Source organism: Ochotona princeps, chromosome 33 (genome assembly GCF_030435755.1).
Source record: "Ochotona princeps isolate mOchPri1 chromosome 33, mOchPri1.hap1, whole genome shotgun sequence".
Taxonomy (NCBI): Eukaryota; Metazoa; Chordata; class Mammalia; order Lagomorpha; family Ochotonidae; genus Ochotona; species Ochotona princeps.
In genome coordinates this window covers 5,725,564-5,744,465 of record NC_080864.1, presented here as the reverse complement: position 1 = coordinate 5,744,465, position 18,902 = coordinate 5,725,564, and the positions used below count along the sequence as shown (strand labels likewise).

Genomic DNA, 18,902 nt, shown 5'->3' with positions numbered 1-18,902 from the left:
GGAGCAGGCTCTGTTCCAGCTTTGCAGGAGGAGCGGTGGCGCATGGGAGGACGGGGATGGGTCGGGTGCGGGGGGGTTGCCGTCTGATCCTGGGAGGCAGACAGCAAAGATGAGCTACACAGAGAGAGGACACTCTGCCCCTTCCCCACCCTAAATCCCTGCATGCGGTTCACCACGCGTGGAAAACTCTGGAAAAACTTTACAGGGCAATCACGCTATATGGAATGATGTTCGATTTCTCGCCAGGTCCCCTAAACGTTTCCCGTAGAAGAACTATTTACCCAAATGTTTAAGTTCCTGGGGGGGGGGGGCGTGCTGAAGTGCATGGGGTGGGGTGCATTGGGATGCGAGCGTTCCACACTGGAGCGCCGGTTCAAGTCCCAGCCGCCCCACTTCCCTGAGTCAGCTCCCTGCTAATGACCCTGAGAGGCAGCGGACAGTGGCGCGAAGGCTGGAGTCCCTGCACCCACCCACATGGGAGACCAGGATGGAGCTCCCGCCTCAGCAGCCCTAGCCGTTGGCAAGTATTTGGGGAGTGAACCAGAGAATGAAAGACTCTATTTTTTTTTTTTCCTGTCAATTTCTCTGCCTTCAAAATGAATCAAGAGTGATGGAGAGAGAACAGGAGGAAAGCGACAGGGTAGGAGCTGTCAGTACTTGGAGAGCGTGCATTTTGGCGAAACAGCTACGGAGACTTAGGCCTCAGCCAGGGCAGTGTCCACCTGTTGCTTTGGAGGGGAGGGGTGTGTGTGTGTGTGTCTGAGAGAGAGAGAAGAGACAGAGGGGTCGATCTGTTGTCACCGTGGGGTCCATCCAGCCCCCTAAGGAGATTTCATTTTAGTCCCACCTCTCTCCCCAGACCCCAGGGTCTGTCCCCGACACCTGCAGGTCTCCAGGGCCACTGTTTTCAGGGCTACTTCCTGCCTGCTGCTCTCTGAAGCTCACCCCTTTCCCTCCCCTCCCCTAGGTCACCCTTTACACCTGCCCAGGCTGCTGAGCAGCCCTCCCCTCTCACAGACAGGCACGTGGCCTCCCCAGATGTCCCGGCTGGACTTTTTGGGGCTATTAGAGCCAGATGCTGCCCCAGCAAGAATCCCACCTCCTGCTGGCGGAGTTCTTGGCTGTTGCATAAGCCGGCTGAGGCTGGAAGCCAGACACCCTCCCTCCATCCCCCCCCGCCGGGAGTTGCCAGTGGAATCTGCTGTGGCTTCTCTCTGTAATCATTGGGTATTTTTTTTTTTTTTCCTCAGGGTGTGGAGAGTCCCTGGCCAGGGGTTGAGGTTACAGCAACAGAAGAACTTGCCTGGGGCAAAAGGGAATGAGAAGAACCTTCTAGAACTGGTCAGGGTCACAAGGCATGTGAGGTGAACTTCCAGGACGGGGGTGTCTGGTGAGGCTGAAGGATGCATTTCACTCCGGCACTGAGAGCCGCCCAGGGCTGCTCTGCTCTGGGCACCTGCTGCTCCGCGTCCACCTCGAATATGAGCCCAGTTCCCCGGATGGACCTGAGAGAGCGTCGTGTCCTCTCTGACGGCACATCGACGGACAAGCTGAGCTGGAGCCAGCCTTGTGGGACGGTACCTTAAGCCACCGCTTGTGACGCTGGCCTCCCATGTTCATTTCCTGGGAAGTTCCTGGCTTTGGATCCAGCCCGAAGGAGTTCTGCAGCCATTTGGGGAATGGATGGAAGAGTCTCTGTCTCTCTCTTTCTCCAACTGCTCTCTCTCCTTCTCTCTCTGTTGCTTTGCCTTTCAAATACATCAAAAAGTAATAAAAACGAATACCTCTAATAAATGGTAACATTTGTTTCTAAGAGCTATGTTTCTTCCAAGTCATTGGCGTTCCAGTTTGAACTGAAGGAATCCTGCCACCTCGTGGCGATGGAATGAATAAACTACTTGTAGAATTTGCAACCCTGAATCGTGAGGGTCCTTAAGAAAGTTCAAACAGAAATGGAATTAAAAAAGATAAATTCTTGGGAGAGCCGGTGGCTGGCATTGCAGCCTATCGGGGTAGGTCATCACCAGTGAGGCCAACATGCCATATGGAAAAGCCAGTTCAAGGCCTGGCTGCTTCACTTCCCATCCAGCTCCCTGTACACGCACCCCCAGGAGGCAGTAGCGGACAGCTCATGCCACTGAGTACCTGCTACCCACGTGGGAGACCCCGATGGAGCTTCTGGCTCCTGGCTTCAGCTTTGAGCAGCGCTGGCTGTGGCAGCCATTTGGGGAGTGAATCAGCAGGTAGAAGACCCCCCCCCCGGCTCTTTCACTGTCATACGTTTTTTTTAAATAAAGATTTATTTATATTTATTGTAAAGTCAGACATACAGAGAAGAGGAGAGACAGAGAGGAAGATCTTCCGTCCGATCATCCACTCCCCAAGTGAGCCGCAACGGCCGGAGCTGCACCGATCCGAAACCAGGAGCCAGGAACTTCCTCCAGGTCTCCCATGCGGGTACAGGGTCCCAAGTCTTTGGGGCGTCCTCCACTGCTTTCCCAGGCCACAGGCAGGGAGCTGGATGGGAAGTGGAGCCCCCAGGATCAGAACCGGCGCCCACATAGGATCCCGGCGCGCTCAAGGCGAGGACTTTAGCCGCTAGGCCTCCACGCTGGACCCTGCCTCTGACTTATAAACAAACAAATCTTGACCAAAGGGGTGGTGGAGGTATTTGGAGCGGGCTTTCCGCCTGGCAGCCTTGCCCACTTCCCGTGAGGCTGTGTGTGGGCTGAGGCTGGGTACTGCGTCAGCTTGGTTTGTCCTTGGCTCTGGGTGGAGCTTCCTGGATAAGATGCCTGTAGACCCAAGATGCCGCGGAGATGTGAACAATAGTGATACTAATCAGAATGCGCTCCGTGTGTGCTCCAGAAATGCAGTGTCCTGAGGGTTCTCGTACTGAGCCGCCACCCGCAGTGCCTGCATCCCATTGAGACGCTGGTTCGAGTCCTGCTCATCCAGCTCCCTGCTAAACGCACCTGGGAAAGCGGCGGAGGCTGGCTGAGGCGCTTGGGACCCTGCACCCACACGGGAGACCCAGAAGAAGCGTTGGCTTGTCCCAGCCTCAGCTGTTACAGCCATGTGGGGAGTGAGCCAGTGAAGGAAAGGCTTCTCTCTGTTTCTCCCACTCACACTGCTTTGCAAATCAGTCTATCCTGTGTGGAACCGAGCAATAAAGCAGGGTGAGGTTTCACAGTTGCCCACCAGGCGACGCTGTTCCCAAGTCAAGGCCTCCTCCCACAGGGAGAGCTGAGTTGCGATGCTTGGGACATCTTTGGGGTACCCCTCCTGGCCCATCCCACAGCCTGGGTCGGGCTCCACTATCACCCCGAAGCTCCCTGGCTCCTCTGAGGCCACATTCCAGAACTTTCCTAGAAGCAGCCCCAACTCTGTCTTTCCACCTCCCTGTTGCTGGGGAGTGCCTTGCGCTCCTGCCTCCTGCCGCCTGGTCCAGATGTCTGCTTGGAAAACCCTCACTGTGCTGGGAAAGGGGCAGGCAGGTGGCTTCATGGCTGTCTGCCTCGGTCTCCCCTGTGGGTTCTGCTGGTTGTGCGATTGTCCGGCAGGGTGTGGGGGACCCACAGGGAGCCACTGGGCATCTTCAGGAACCAGGGGATGTGGACTACTGTCCTGCCTCTGATCTTTCTAGAGGCCTGCAGGGCACTGAGCGACCAGACCACAGCTTTTGTCTAGCCCTATCCCCTCCTTGCAGGGGACCTCACGGTGGCCCTGTTTCTGGTAGCTTCGTCTGCTCCAAGGGGATCTCCCTGGGTCCCGGGGTCAAACCTACAGCATGTGTTAACACCTTGGGCAGACAGCAGGTGGAGGGGGTGGGGTGGGGGGTGGCTCAGCCACGAGCTGCAGGCTGGGCTCCCGCCCGCCCCACGCTACCTTCACGGAAGCACCCGTGACGCCTGCCACCACCGCGGGCTGGGGAGGCCTCCTGGGCTGCTGTGGCTCACGTGGGACACGTCTGACTGGGAAGCGGCTGGCAGGAGGTGAGCCCCACCAGCAGCTGCAGGCCCCTCGGGGCACCCCCTGCCCGCCCCAGCCTCTCCTCTGGCTCTGCCTCTCCGATCCCTCAGCCCCCTCCCCACCCAGGGCTCTGGGGACCTCTGGGTCTCTGTTCCTCCCGTCTCGTCTCCCCTCCTTTCTCCTCCATTTTCTCTCTCTCTCCGTCTCTCTCTCTCCGTCTCTCCGTCTCTCTCTCTCTGCATCTCTCCGTCTCTCTCTCTCTCTCTCCGTCTCTCTCTCTGTCTCTTAACATCTCTCCGTCTCTCCCTCCATCTTTGCTTTTTCTTTCTGTATGTATCTCTCTTTCTCTGGATCTCTGTCCCTCTCTCTCTCTCTCTCTCTCAGGGTCTTTCTCTCTTTTTCTTTCTGTCTCTCCCTCTCTCCTCCTCTCTTGGGATCTCTCTGTCTCTCTGCATCTCTTTCCTAGAGAGATCTTCTTTCTTAGGGTCGCTCTCTTTTTCGGAAAGTCCGTGGAAGACCCCGGGACCTTGTATGCAAGACTCCCGTCTCTATGCGGTGTGGGACCCCGTTGGGGGTCTGAAAGACCCCAGAGATGGCTCCAGAGGGACTTGGAGGAAGGCGTTGTGGCCCTGGGGTGGCTCCGGGCACTGTCCCTCTTGAGGGCTGCCATGAGAAGGAGGTGATGGGTGGTTTCCCCTGGGATCTGTGTGCTGGGCAGCCTGCTAGGCGGGGTGTGGGGGAGGTGGAGGGTGGGCCCCGGATTGTATGGACCTGTAAGTTGTTGAAAAAGACTGATTCGTTTGTTTGAATGTTGGAGTGACGCGAGGAGGGAAAGAATTTTCCGTCCGCTGGTTGATTCCCCAAATGCCCGCAACAGCCAGGGCTGAGCTATCCCAAAGCCAGGAGCCAGGAGCGCCATCCGGATCTCCCATACGGAGAGCAGTGACCCAAGTACTTGGTCCATCCCCTGCTGTCTCCCAGGAGGCACACCTGCAGGGAGCTGGACGGGAAGCAGAGCTGGGACTGGGGCCCAAGGATGCAGATGAGGGCACACTTTATCCTTCCCGCCAAGGCAAAAGCTCTCCCCCTCGTGCCCCACAGGAACTTGGGGTGTCTCCAGGCTCCTGGAGGTGGGACCCACAGCCTCAGATCGCAGGGTGTGGAGCACAGCTGGCAGGGTGATCAGGCTGAGCAAACCTCTGTCTTGTCCCCTGGAGAATGGCGAAACGAGCGGATGTGATGCTCTTCAGATGCGCAACCCACAGGTGTTCACCAAGCACCTACTGGGTGCTGGGCTCCCTGCGGGGCACACGGCAGAGGGCAGGAAGACACTACCCCTTCCTCCAAGAGACGCATGGAGTCATCCCATAGATGACTATGCTCCTGGGGCTGGCCTCATGGCAAAGCAGCACAAACCCCTGCAGTGGCGGCATCCCCTACTGGCACAGGTTCGTGTCCCCGCTGCTCCACTTCTGACCCAGATGGCCTGTGTGCCTGGGCCCCTGCACCCACTTGGCAGACCCGAAATAAGCTGTTGGCCTGGTCCACCGCTGTCCATTGTGTGCCCATTTAGGGAGTGAACCAGCATCTGGAATACCTCCCTCCACCCCGCCCCACCCCCGCCACTTCTCTCTAACTCTGCCTTTCAAATAAGCCTTTAAGAACATCACTATGGGGCCCCGGCACTAGGCACTACGGCTCAGTGGTTAAATCCTGACCTTGTGGGAGCCAGGATCCCATGTGAACGCTGGTTCTAATCCCAGCTGCTCCACTTCCCATCCAGCTCCCTGCTTGTGGCCCGGGAAAGCAGTCGAGGACAGCCCAAAGCCTTGGGACCATGTGCCTGCATGGGGAGACCCAGAAGAGGTTCCTGGCTCCTGGCTTCGGATTGGCTCAGCTCCGGCCATTGCAGCCACTCGGGGGAGTGTGAACCAGTGCTTGGAAGCTCTTTCTCTCTGTCTCTCCTTCTCGCTGTCAATCTGCCTTTCCAATATAAATGAATAAATATTAAACAAAACTTCCCTAGGGTGCTAAATGCAAAGGCGCAGATGTACCTGGCATTCAGTAAGTGCCTCATAGGTGCAGCTGAGCCACCTGCTCACAGGGTGAGAGTGAGCCAGGTGAGAACAGGGAGGAGTGCCTGTCAGCGTGGCTGCCCGTGCAAAGGGCCTGTGGTCAGCGGGGCAGGTGGCTGGAGCGTGGCCTGGGACTGTATGGACCTTGTGGACGGATCTGAGTGACTTTGTATGGTCTGGTGGGGAGGGGGAGGAGATGAGGCAAGAATATGGCATAATCTGATTTCGGAGGTGAGGCGATCCTTCGGGCTGATACAGAGTGTTGGTAAAGGGTGTGGTGCCTGCAGATCCAGGAACCCAGCAAGGGCTGTGGGTTTGTCCCAGGTGGGTTTGGGGAGTGGGGCCTTGGGTAGGGGCAGTCAGAGGGCCCAGTTTCTGCCTGCCGTGGTGCTCAGGGCTGTATCTTTTTCTAGGGGTTGTGGTATTGGCGTACAGGCTGCAACCGTGAGATGACGCCTTTGTTTTATCGTTACAATTTTGTTTGGGGAAGACAGAGATGTCTCATTTATTTCTTCTAGATCTCGAAGCTCCTCTAACAGCCAGGTCCAGGCACTCGGTGCAGGGATCCCATGAGGGCAACGGGGAGCCGCCCAGACACCTGCTCCCTCCCAGGAAACACATCAGCAGGGAGCCAGAGCTGGGATTTGAACCCCAGTCTGTGAAGTGGACCCTGGGCAGGCATGATCACTACTAGGGCAGCACCCACTCTTCTCTTTTAAATTAATCTGACTTTCCAATCAAAATTATTCATTTTTTTGATTGGAAATAAAAGGCAGATTGACAGAGAGGAGGAGAGGCAGAGAGGAAGATCTTCCCTCTGCTGGTTCACTCCCCAAGTGGCCGCAACGGCCAGAGCTGAGCCAATCCGAAGCCAGGAACCTCTTCCGGGTCTCCCACGCGGGTGCAGGGTCCCAAGGCTTTGGGCCGTCCTCGACTGCTTTCCCAGGCCACAAGCAGGGAGCTGGATGGGAAGTGGAGCTGCCGGGATTAGAACCGGCACCACTAAGGGATCCCTGTGCATGCAAGGTAAGGATTTAGCCACTGATCCACTGTACCGGGTTTTCAGTGCCCAATCTTATGCCCTGTTAAGACCCTCCCTGTCTGGCTGAGGTCTGAGGGAAGGGTGGGGGGCCGGCGCTTGGGATGCCAGCTGCCATCATCCCTTCCTGGTCACATCACCGAGGCCTAGGTCGGGGGTGCCCTCAGGCCAAGTTCAGGCACATCCGGTCCTGGGCACCCACAGTAACAGAGGAACTCGGAGTGGTTTGAGCTGGACCAAGGGACAGGCAAAACTTTCAGCTGAAATTCTGGGACCTGTGTTTGTTCTGATCTTCCTGGGAGGTGACTGTCCCCAGTGGGATCAGCCTGGCTGGGGGTCCCACCCTGAGGAGAGTCCCAGCTTCACCGACAACCACATGCTGTGTTTGCAGCCTCTGCCCCTGCCCTCTCTGGTCAACTCTTGTCCCCAGTCTTGTACCTATTTCACAGCTGGAAAAACTAAGTCTGCAAAGGGCTCAAGCAATAGGACCTTCCAGGTGTGGTTGGGGCAGGGGGCTCTGGACAGCCCTGCCCCTCTGCCTCCTCCCCCACACTTCCTGTGTGTGTGGCTGCTCCAGGCAGTGAGCCAGGGAGGGACTCCAGCTGAGGTTTGTGGTCTGGGCACAGGAGGGAGCTTCCGGGCAGCTGGTGAGCAGGTGGGGGGAGGGCTGGCCACAGGTGCCAAGGGCCTGGCTTGCCACAGAGGCCTCTCTCAGTTTCGCAGGGGGGTTTTTAGGAGGCAGGGGTTCGTTCAGAGCGAGAGTGCGGGGGTGGGGGACCCTGGGAGTCCACCTGTTTGCCTCCAGCCCCCTGGGAGCGATGGCTTTTGGGGCTCTGAGGTCCTTCCGAGGAAGGCGCCCGACTCCCCGAGGCCATGAGAACAGCTACCTGATGCTCCCTCCCTCCGCCCGCTGTCACAGTCACGTGGGATGGGGGATGGAGGGGCACCTTGTTCGTGTCTGATCCCTGGAGAAGGCAGAGAGCTGGACCCGCGGTGGTGTTTGGCTGGTGATTCCCTGCTTGCTCACCTCCTATGACAGGCAGCTCATTACCAGTCAAGGCAAGCTCTGCTGGGTTAGTGAGCTGGAAGCTCTGTTGTCAGAGAAGGAGCTATTGTGGTGGGACAGGGAGGAGCATGGTAGCTCAACTGGCTAATCCTCTGCCCGCAAGCGCTGGTATCCCATGTGGACGCCAGCAACTCCGCTTCCCATCCAGCTCTCTGCTTGTGGCCTGGGAAAGCAGTGGAGGACGGCCCAGAGCCTTGGGACCCTGCACCTGCGTGGGAGACCCGGAAGATGCTCCTGGCTCCTGGCTCCTGGCTTCAGATCAGCTCAGCTCCAGCCACTGCAGCTATTTAGGGAATGAACCAGCGGATGGAAGATCTTCCTCTCTGTCTCTTCTTCTCTGTAAATTTACCTTTCATTTTTTTTTTAAAGTAGTTTTGATTGGAAAGGCAAGATAAAATTTATGGAGAGAAGAGACACGAAGTTTTTAAATCCGCTGGTTCACTCCCCAAATGACTGCAACAGCCAGAGCTGAGCCAGTCCGAAGCCAGGAGCCAGGAGCTTCTTCTAGGTCTCCTGCATGGGTGCCCCCGAACCCAAATGTTTGTGCCCCTCGCCTACGGCCCCTCAAAGTGCAACTTAGCAGGAGGCAGATCCGAGACTCAAACTCGCGTGCTCTGATTACATAGGATGCCAGCTTGCCAGCTGCTGGGCCCAGCTGTTGGGCATCTTTTTAGTTGTTTATACACTTTGGACAGGTGCTGCAAGTGTGCACACGTATGTGGCGGGATGTGTTTCTGCATGTGGGGCGAGAGGGAACATAGCTTCCTGAAAGTGGAGGAATTAGGGGGCTGCAGGGGCGTGTGAGGCGGGGTCTGGGGGCCAGGAAAGCACCCAGCAGCAGCAGGGCAGTGTAGGGACAGCAGGTGGGGCGTGACAGCGGGGAGTCAGGTTTTTCTCTTTCTCTTTTCTTTTCTTTTCCATAGATCGTCCATCTGACGATTCACTCTCCAAAGAGCCATGCTTGGGCCAGGCTGAGGCCAGGAGCTTGTTCTGGGATTTGCACGTGGGTCCAGGGGCCCAAGGCATCCCAGGCACATCAGCAGGGAACTGAATGGAAAGTGGAGCAACAGGGACTCGAACCCGTGTCCACGTGGGATGCTGGTGCCACAGGCAGAGATATAACGTGATACCCCACAGTGCCTGTCCCTGGGTCACCTTTTTACATTCTTTGCCAGGAAGCAGTGTGCACCAATCACCCTCTGAAGATGCCAGCGCCCGACTCACCCACCACCTCCTTGCTAACGTTGGCTCTTTTTTGTTTTTTAATCACTGTCTCAATCTTTGCCAATTTCAGCAGGGGAAGTCAAAGGGGTTATCGCGTGCCACGCAGGGGGAGCAAATGACTGTTGTTCTTACGAATGACCAGCCTGAACGTTTTTCCAATCTGCCTCTTCTTGTCTGGGGAGAGCTGAGAGCTGGTGCCCAGGAGAGAGGGTGTGGCCGCCGCTGCTGCTGGTGGCGGTGGTGCTGCTCTGCGGCCACATGGGCACAGGAGGGGCTAGGGTGGGTGGGGGGCGGTCTACGAGTCTTTCGGAAAGCCATTCGTTTCTGTCACCCCGGTCACCATGGTTTTGTCCTTGTTGGCAGCATCTTGGGGGCTCGAAGGGGCTGAGTGGACCCAGGAGGGTGTGTCAAGTCAGCTCACCGTGACATCTAAGGTGTTTTCGTCTTAGCTTTTCAAAGCACCTGCTTGTGGTGGGTACCTCTGGACACATGCAATGCTCGGGCATATCTGTGGTGGGATCAAAAATTATTTCAGAGGGAGCAAGCAAGAAAGGAACCCCTACCCACTGGGTCACTCCCAGGAGAGCCACAGTGGTCAGGGCTGATCAGGCTAAAGCCAGGAACCCCATCTAGGTCTCTCCCATGGGTGGCAAGGACCCAAGCACCCTGCCAGGGTGCACATGAGCAAAGGGCTGGAGCTGGCGTTAGGGCTGGGGCTTAAGGATTCCCGTAAGGAATGCGGCACCCCAAACTGTGTCCTAGTCAATGCATTGTCCACTTGTCCCCCGCCCCCACTTTCTGAGGTTTTAATGGACCATAAGGGTTCAGTATGGGTGGTATGCTGCACTTTGGGGCCTCCATGCAGTCTGCAACAATCGGCTTGGGGCGCCTGATACACCGGTCACCTCAAACACACATCCTTTGTTTATGTCAGGAACCTCAAAGAAAGTTCATTCACTGAGCCCACATTGGAGGGCCTGGGTTCGAGTCCTGACTCCAGCTTGCTGCCCTGGGAGGCAGTGGTAGTTGACTGCTCATGTCCTCAGGGGTCCGCCCAGCTCATGTGGGACAGACCCTGATGGAGCTCAGGGTTTCCGGATTAGGCCAATCCGGCAGCCCCTGCTGCTGTGTGGGCGTGTGGGGAGTGTACCGGCAGATGGGAGCTCTCCGGCTGGCTCCATGTCTTGTCTCGCCACCTTCGGAACTGATAAAAAGCAAAACAAAAACTGTCTGACAAAGGCAGGTGCATTTTAGCTCTACTTTGGGAAAATATTCTACATATGTACTCTTTTTTTTTTTAAGATTTATTGTATTTTGATTGCAAAGTCAGATATACAGAGAGAAGGAGAGACAGAGAGGAAGATCTTCCGTCTGATGATTCACTCCCCAAGTGAGCGCAACGGGCCGGTGCCGTGCTGATCCAAAGCCAGGAGCCAGGAACCTCTTCCGGGTCTTCCACGGGGGTGCAGGGTCCCAAGGCTTTGGGCCGTCCTCCACTGCTTTCCCAGGCCACAAGCAGGGAACTGGATGGGAAGTGGAGCCGCCGGGATTAGAACTGGCATCCGTATGGGAACCCAGCACGTTCAAGGCGAGGACTTTAGCTGCTAGGCCATGCCGCCGGGCCTTACATGTGTACGCTGATGGAGGAGAAAGATCTGCTACGGTGGGGAGTCCCTCCAGGGTCCCACGTACAACCCAGATTGCCACAGTTCAAGGCTGCCAGGACTGAGGTGTGAGGCAGCCCCCTTTCCTGCCCCCACCCCTCACTGTCTCACTGGTCTTGAAGGAGTCCCTGTAGACCACAGAAAGGCTAGTTCTCACTCGATCTTCTGTAAATAAACTCAGGCCTTAGAGCTATCTGTAGTTCCATCTCCTTCTGTGTTCCTGTGGGGGTGCCAGCGGTGGCTGTGGTCAAGAGGCCTGAGGCCGAATCTTCATGGGGAGTCGCTTAGGACCCAGCCCCGCTGCACCTCCTACAACTGCGTGGCCAGTCCTCCCCGTGTCAGACCACCAGACAGCTCATGATCTTCCGGGGTGGCGGGTATCTGCTGGCTCTGGTTTGAACAGTTTTTTAAAAAGTTATTTATTGACTTGAATGGCTGAGCGAGAACAAGACAGCAAGAAAGTGAGAGAGAGAGAGAGAGAGAGAGAGAGAGAGAGAGAGGTTTACTCCCCAGATGCCTACAGAAGCTAGGGTTGGGCTTACATAAAAACTAGGAATCTGGAATTCCATCCGGGTCTCCCACGCAGGTGCAGGGTCCCAAGGCTTTGGGCCGTCCTCCACTGCTTTCCCAGGCCACAGGAAGGGAGCTGGATGGGAAGTGGAGCAACTGGGACTCGAACTGGCGCTCACTTGAGATTCTGGTATTGCAGTCGACAGCACGACCTGCTGCGCCACTACGCTGCCCCCCCTGGTTATTTATTTTCTGCTGTGTCATCCTGTTTGTGGGGTGTAGCGTGACTGATGCTACCATACAATCGCCACACTGGGGTGATGGGCGCTTCTGAATTCTCATGGCAGGTCTGGGTCTGGCGCCTGCGACTCCTTCAGCTTCCTCCCTGGCCAGGTAAGAGCCTGCTGCAAAGTGCCGAGCCTTGTTTCCCTGTCATTGAACCTCCTCTTCCTCTCCCACCACCCCCTCACCTGCCTCTAGCAATTCTTTTACTCTTCTCTCTCTCTCTCTTTTTAAAAAAGATGTATTGATTTGTTGTGGAAAGACAGACTTATAGAGAGAAGGAGAGACAGAGAAAGATCTTCCATCCAGTGGTTCACTCCCCAAATGGCTGTGCAATGGCCAGAGCTGAACTGATCTGAAGCCAGGAGCCAGGAGCCAGGAGCTTCTTCTGGGTCTCCCACGTGGATGCAGGGTCCCAAGGCTTTGGGCCGTCCTCGTCTGCTTTCCCAGGCCACAAGCAGGGAGCTGGATGGGAAGTGGAGCAGCTGGGACACAAACTGTCACCCATATGGCATCCTGGAGCTAGCAGGGAAAGGATTAGCTAAGTGAATCATCATGCCCCTCCGTCTCTTCATAAAAAGATGTATTGACTATTTTTATCTGAAATTTATATTTACAGAGAGAAGTGGTTGTCTCTGTGTGTGTGTGTGGGGGGAGAAATCTCCCAAATTCCGGTTCACTCCCCAAATGGCTGCCATGGCCAGAGCCAAGCCCATCTGAAGCCAGGAGCTTCTTCCAGGTCTCCCACGTGGGTGCAGGGACCCCAATACTTGAACCATCTTCCTTCGCCTTCCCAGGCCTCATGCAGGGAGCTGGGTGCAAGGTGGAACAGCGCTGATGTGAACTGGTATTCATACAGAATGCTGGCACTGCAGGTGGAGGATTAGCCTGTTACACCACTGCACCAGCCCCAAAGATTTTTTTTTTTCCTTAATGAATCTGTCCTTTGGAAGATGTCCCAGCTTGTTTCCTGGGATTGGATCAACATACGAGTTCATTTTGCTCATGGTCCAAGCGAAAGGACATGTCCTCGGTATCCAACTTAACTCCCGAGGACGGACTCCTTACTGTGTCACAAAATGTGGCCCAGGGACCTCCGTGTGCTGAAATGTTGGCTGATTCCTGGTGACGGGTGACTGTGCAGGTGGGTGGATGGGCAGGTGCAACTTCAGACCAGGGGAACCACCTCCCTTCAGGAGGTGAGCTGGAGTTTCTTTTATGCCCCTTAGCAAATGCCACGGACACACACACACACACACACACACACACACACACACACACGCTGCTCTCTCTTTTAGGGCCGGCCTTCCCGCCAGCTGCCTCTGGGTCTCCTGGAGTTCACGGCCAGAGCCTTCTGCTTGCCTGCCGACCTTTGCCTTGGTGAGGACAATGCACCCCTTGGAAGGAATCTGAGGACCCCGTGCCCAATATGCTGTGCTCAGACGTGTCCCAGCGTAGGAGCTGCTGGCGCGGGCCACCCCCCTTTTCCTGGGGCAGTAGGGGGGCAGGTGTCAGCCCCCCGACTCCCTCAGACACGTCTTCAGCCCAATTTTTTTTTTTTCCATTGGTAGTGGTGGTGATGGCTCAGGGTAACCAAACTGAAACAGGTCATTCAGCTCAGCTTCCTTCCTCTGTTCCAAGATGTGTTTCTTCTCTTACCTCCTACCCGGCCAGGTCCGCCACCCTGCCATGGATGCTCTGGGCATAGCTCAGGACCACAGCAAAAGTTCATGGGTACCCCGCGGCAGGGGCCAGGCCATGCGTCGGCGGCAGCGGGAGTTCACCCCGGAGGACCAGAAGGACACGGTCTACTGGGAGAAGCGGAGGAAGAATAATGAGGCGGCCAAGAGGTCGCGGGAGAAGAGGCGCCTCCACGATGCGGCCCTGGAGGGCAGGCTGGCCGCGCTGCTGCGGGAGAACGCCCTGCTGCGTGCCGAGCTGCGGGCGCTGCAGCTCCGTTCTGGCCTGGTGCCAGCCCTGGGCAGCCCCGGGAACTTGCCCTTGTACGCTGTGCTATGGGAGCCTCCCTGGACTGGTGGGGACCGCTACAGTGGGGGCGGAGGCAGTGGTGGTGGTGGCAGCGCGGTTGAACCCATCTCCCTCCTCCCGGGCTCCCGCGCCTGCCTCCTAAGGCCTTGTTCCCTAGGTGCGGGGCTTCCAGGATGCCAGGCTTGCCTGGCGAGTCCTCCGTGGACTGGCCTGGCTGCACCTCCCCAGGAGCCTACATCTCCTGCGGCTGTTTTTAGCTGTCACCTCTGGGACCGGCACCTGGGGTCCAGGCTGGAGCTGGGACCATGCTGGGAGCTCTGGTCCCCCGTGCACCTTGGGCACCGAGCCCCAGGGCCACCTGATGTGCTGACAACTGCTGGTGTCGGGGGACTGACTCCTGAGATAACCTGCCCCATCCTAGGGGACAAACCTGAGGGACTAGCTCTGCCCTCCGTGCCCCACAAACTGCCCGTCAAATCCCAGGTGTCTTAAGGGGTAGCCCAGGGATGGGTGGGTGATCCAGAAGTCCTCTGATGCCCCAGGGGTGGACTGCTTTGGGGATGGGGTGGACTGTCTTGGCCAGGCCTGGACGGGTAGGGGGCATCCTGGCTGGAGGAGATCAGTTCCCAGAGAAGAGACTGGGCCTCTAGGTGGAGGGGATGGGTCCCATCTTGGGCTCTGTTATGGCTTTCCCCTTGCTCTAAATTGTCACTCTTCACTTCCTTCCACCTGTCCACCAAACCATCTACCCCTCCATCTACCCATTCACCCATCCATCCAGCTCTTCATTAACCCATCCATCCTTGTAGGCAACACCCATCTATTCATTTTCTCATCATCCACCCATCCACCATCCATCCATCATCCACCAATCTATCTTCCATCTACCCAACCATCCATCTACTCATCAATCCATCCCTCCATCTATCCATCCATTTATCCATCCATCCATCCCACCAACCAATCAACCATCCATCCATCCATCCAACCAACCAACCAACCAATCAACCATCCATCCATCCATCCATCCATCCATCCATCCATCCATCCCACCAACCAATCAACCATCCATCCATCCATCCAACCAACTGACCATCCATCCATCCATCCATCTTTCCATCCAACCAACCAACCATCCATCCATCCATCCATCCAACCAACCAATCAACCATTCATCCATCTATCCAACCGTCCATCCATCCATCCAGCCAGCCATCCATCCAACCATCCATCCATCCAGCCATTCATCCAGCCATCCATCCAGCCACCCAACCATCCATCCACCCATCCACCCATCCATCCACCCATCCATCCACCCATCCATCTAGCCATCCATCCATTCATCCAGCCATCCATCCAGCCATCCAACCATCCATCCACCCATCCATCCATCCATCCAACCATCCATCCATCCATCCATCTAGCCATCCATCCATTCATCCAGCCATCCATCCATCCATCCATCTAGCCATCCATCCGTCCATCCATCCATCCATCCATCCATCTTACATCTTACCACCCATCCATCCTTGTATTCATTTAACTATTCACTCATGTCTGTGTTCATCATTCATGCATTTAGCAAGCTACCCAGGCTAGTATCTCTGTTTCAACTGGACCCTGCACACACCACAGCTGGATCTCCTCTGCTGGCATGCTGGATCTCCTCTGCTGGCATGCTCCTTGGTTGTGGTCCAGAGCTGGGACTGGACAAGGCCAGACTCCTGCCTTCTGCACCTACCTGTCCCACAGGAGCAGAGAAGAAAGCTTTGAGTGGTTCCCTGCCCTGTTGGTCACAGCTGCAGTTCAACGAGCCTCTGCTTAGTGCGGACCTGTGCTACTGTCACAGCTGCTGTTCCTGGATGGGACTGGGCTGAGAGCTCCATGCCCTGCCTTCCCCGCCCCATGCTGGGGACTGTCATGGGGGAGGATGAGGATGGAGGGTGGATGAGTGGAAGTGGGCAGCCTGGGAGGACTTCTTTGTTGGCAAGATTCTGTCTTGACGCACCTGCTTGAGGATACCCCTCTTGACCCCAGCCCTGCTTCTGGAAAGCTCTGTCTCTCTTCCCAGGGGGTCACTTACCCTCCCAGCTTTCTTTCTCTGCCTGGTTGGAGCGGGCTGGCTTGGAGGAAGAAGCCTGCTGTTCCTGTTTGTCCTTCAGTGGTGTAAAAAGATAGACTCTTGTCCATCTGACACATGAGATAACCCCCTTCTCCCCTCACCCAGAGGGTTGGGGTCCGTGCAGTGGATCTGGGGGGTTGCGAAGGTGTGAGCAGTATTGTTCCATTGTAGGCAGGGCCACAAGGAACTCCCCGCTGTATGGCAGGGCCCGGCGGATGTCTCTACAACCACCTGAAAGCAACTCCACCTTCCTTTGCATGGACACCGGACCACCCTGAGGAAGAATTCTAATCCATTTAGGCATTGTTTGCTACTGTGGAGTTGGCTTTTTTACTCAGTGTGAGCTTGGAGGTGAATGTCACTAATAACGTCTTGCAAAAGGGCCTTTTATTCCTCCTGCTGTCTTGGCGGTCCCCGTCGACCTTAAGCTAATGTAGGGGTCTGTATTTAGGGTTTCATTCTTTGCTCCGTCTTTGGGTTCTCCTTTTCTTTGTGATACAAGATTGAGTTGTAGAATAAGAATTGGAGTAGGAACTTGTATTGTTTTGAGGCGAAACAAATGGCAGAATTGTCCTTAGAAACATCCACTTGACCATGACTTAAAAAGTCTGAGCCAGAGTTTGACTGTTTCCGTATAAATAAAGCGGACAGCTTTCCCGCATTGTCCATTATGATCCTAAAATCGTAGTGGTCCATTTCTTTCGTCTGCGCCTAATCCACGCACCCTTCTTGAGTTCCAAACTCAGCTGGACTCCAGCACCAGAGTCCCAAAAAGTTCCTTTCAATCTCCCCAATTCCCTCCCTTGGTCTTGGCTTGGCTTGGCTTTGTTGTTGTTATTCCTGCTATTTATATATGATGGCTCTTGGACCTGAATACAAATCATGTACTCACTCAGCAACTGATACCCTTTTCCAACATCTGTTCTGGGAGCTCCTGACTTACGTCAAGTAGGAACTGGATTGAAGGAGGTATCTGAGTTTCAGGTCTTGTGACAAGTGACTGCCTGAAACACTCCCTCGCAATGTGGCGATTCCCCTCTTCCAGGGTTGGTCCTGGGGGCAGCCATGCCCGCTGTCCTCTGAGAGCCGCTGGGGCAGCTGCTGCCTTTCCAGGTGGCTTCCTGGAAGCTCTTGTGGAGGGCAGTTCCACCGTGAGGACACCACCTGTCCCGGGTGATATGGCTTACACTTACGATTGACTCAGGGAATTGAATTTCGGGGATGTACTACAATCACCTGTTACATTTCCTCTTCCACCTCCCCACACAACCTCGCGAGGGCTCCTTGGATATGAATGCGGAAAATGTAAAGTTTGGAGCTTTGTTTTATTTTATTAGAAATTCAGATATTCAGAGAGGAGAGAGAGAGAGAGAGAGAGCGAGCGAGGAGAGAGAGAACCTTGCATTCACTGACTGCTCCCCAAATGGCCGCAATGGCCAGAGCTGATCCGATCCGAAGCTAAGGAGACCAGGGCGTGTTCTGGATCGGTCACGTGGGTGCAGGGGTCCAAGGACTCGAGTCAACCTCTGTTGCTCACCTAGGTCATGAAGCAGGGAGTTGGTTTGGGAACTGGAACAGGTGGGACCTGAACCGGCACCACCCATAAGAGATGCTGGCACTGCAGGTGGAGAATTAGGGAGCCACCGTGAGGGACTTCCTACGAATTTCTTGCTTTGTCGAGTTATTTCCTGTTTTCTTGTTGGTTTCTCAGAGTTATTTATATATTGCAGACCCCCAGCCTTCGTTTCACGGGAACATTAGCTTCTCCCATGGGTTGCCGATTCACTTTCTTGAGGATGAGTTTCATTGTTCAGCTGTTCGAGGCCAAATGTGGTCATCTTTTATGGTTTCTGGTTTTGCCTTGAAGATTTTTTTTCGTGTATCTCCAAGCCCTAGTCTCCCAAAAGCCTCTCTACCTGCTATAAAGTTTTGCTTTTCAACACTGACTGAGGTCTTTGGCTCATATTGTTTGCTGTGTTGCTGCGACACAAACTTGCCTGCCCATAGAATCCCCTGGGAGCCCCAGGTTCCTTCAATTTCCCATCCCTGCCCCCACATCAGACTTTCCAGGGTTATGGGCCTGGGAATCTATATTTCCACTGAAATGTAGGGGATTTAAACATTTTATTTAGTTAGTTATTAAAAAATTTAATGATTTACTTTTTACTTGAAAGGTAGATTTAAAGACAGAGGGAAATAGAAAAAAAAAAAAGGATCTTTTCATTGACTGATTCACTCCCCAAATGGCTGCAACGGCCAGAGCTGAGCGGAGCGAAAGCCAGGAGCCAGGAGCCTCTTCCGGCTCTCCCATGTGGGTGCAGGGTCCCAAGGACTTGAAAGCCCATCAGTTCTGCTCAACTTTATCACGTACCCGCAGGCCTGAAGCAAATATCCATCGATTCTAACTGGCTTGTGGGGGTCTGTCTTTCTGTCAGATTCAGGACTTTGTGTTATATTGCACTCTGGGGTAGGAGTCAGAAGAGGCCAACTTTATTTATTTCTTTATTTTTTCTCCTTCTCTATGGTCGTCCTGTTTAAGAATTCTCCCGCATTTCAAGATCATCCAGACCGTCAGTGGTCCACCTCTGTCCCTGGCGCCGGGGAAAGCACCACAAAGAGCATAGAGTTCCTGCTGTTTGCTGAGGTGGCCAACGAAAACAGACAAAATCAGATAAATGGGTTGGGGGCGGCGGTGGCCTTGTGGCTCGAGCAGCGGAAGCGCCCCCGGCATCCCCCAGCTGGGTTCTAGTCCTGGCCACTCTGCTCGCGGTCCTGGGAAAGCAGTGGAGGCCAACCCAAGTGTCTGACCCCTGCCACCTGCACGGGCGGCCCAATCTGGCCGCCGAAGCCATTTGGGTGGTCTGAGTGTGAAATACTGGGTAGAACATCTCTTTCTCCCTTTCTGTGGCTTCTCATACGGGTGCGGTGGCCCAAGGCCTTCCCAGGCACATCAGCAGGG

At 55.4% G+C, this 18,902-nt stretch overlaps 1 protein-coding gene across 1 annotated transcript; it reads left to right on the top strand.

Annotated features, from left to right (window-relative positions):
• The first annotated feature begins 13,555 nt into the window (after positions 1-13,555).
• Positions 13,556-14,313, top strand: NFILZ (NFIL3 like basic leucine zipper). Its single transcript, XM_036498081.2, has one exon. It carries the CDS (start codon positions 13,591-13,593, stop codon positions 14,311-14,313), a length of 723 nt encoding a protein of 240 aa, XP_036353974.2. The 5' UTR covers positions 13,556-13,590.
• Positions 14,314-18,902: the final 4,589 nt, after the last annotated feature.

Bases quoted from the DNA above. Each gene is read 5' to 3' on its own strand.
- NFILZ (XM_036498081.2), top strand. From the start codon at position 13,591: ATGCGTCGGCGGCAGCGGGAGTTCACCCCGGAGGACCAGAAGGACACG.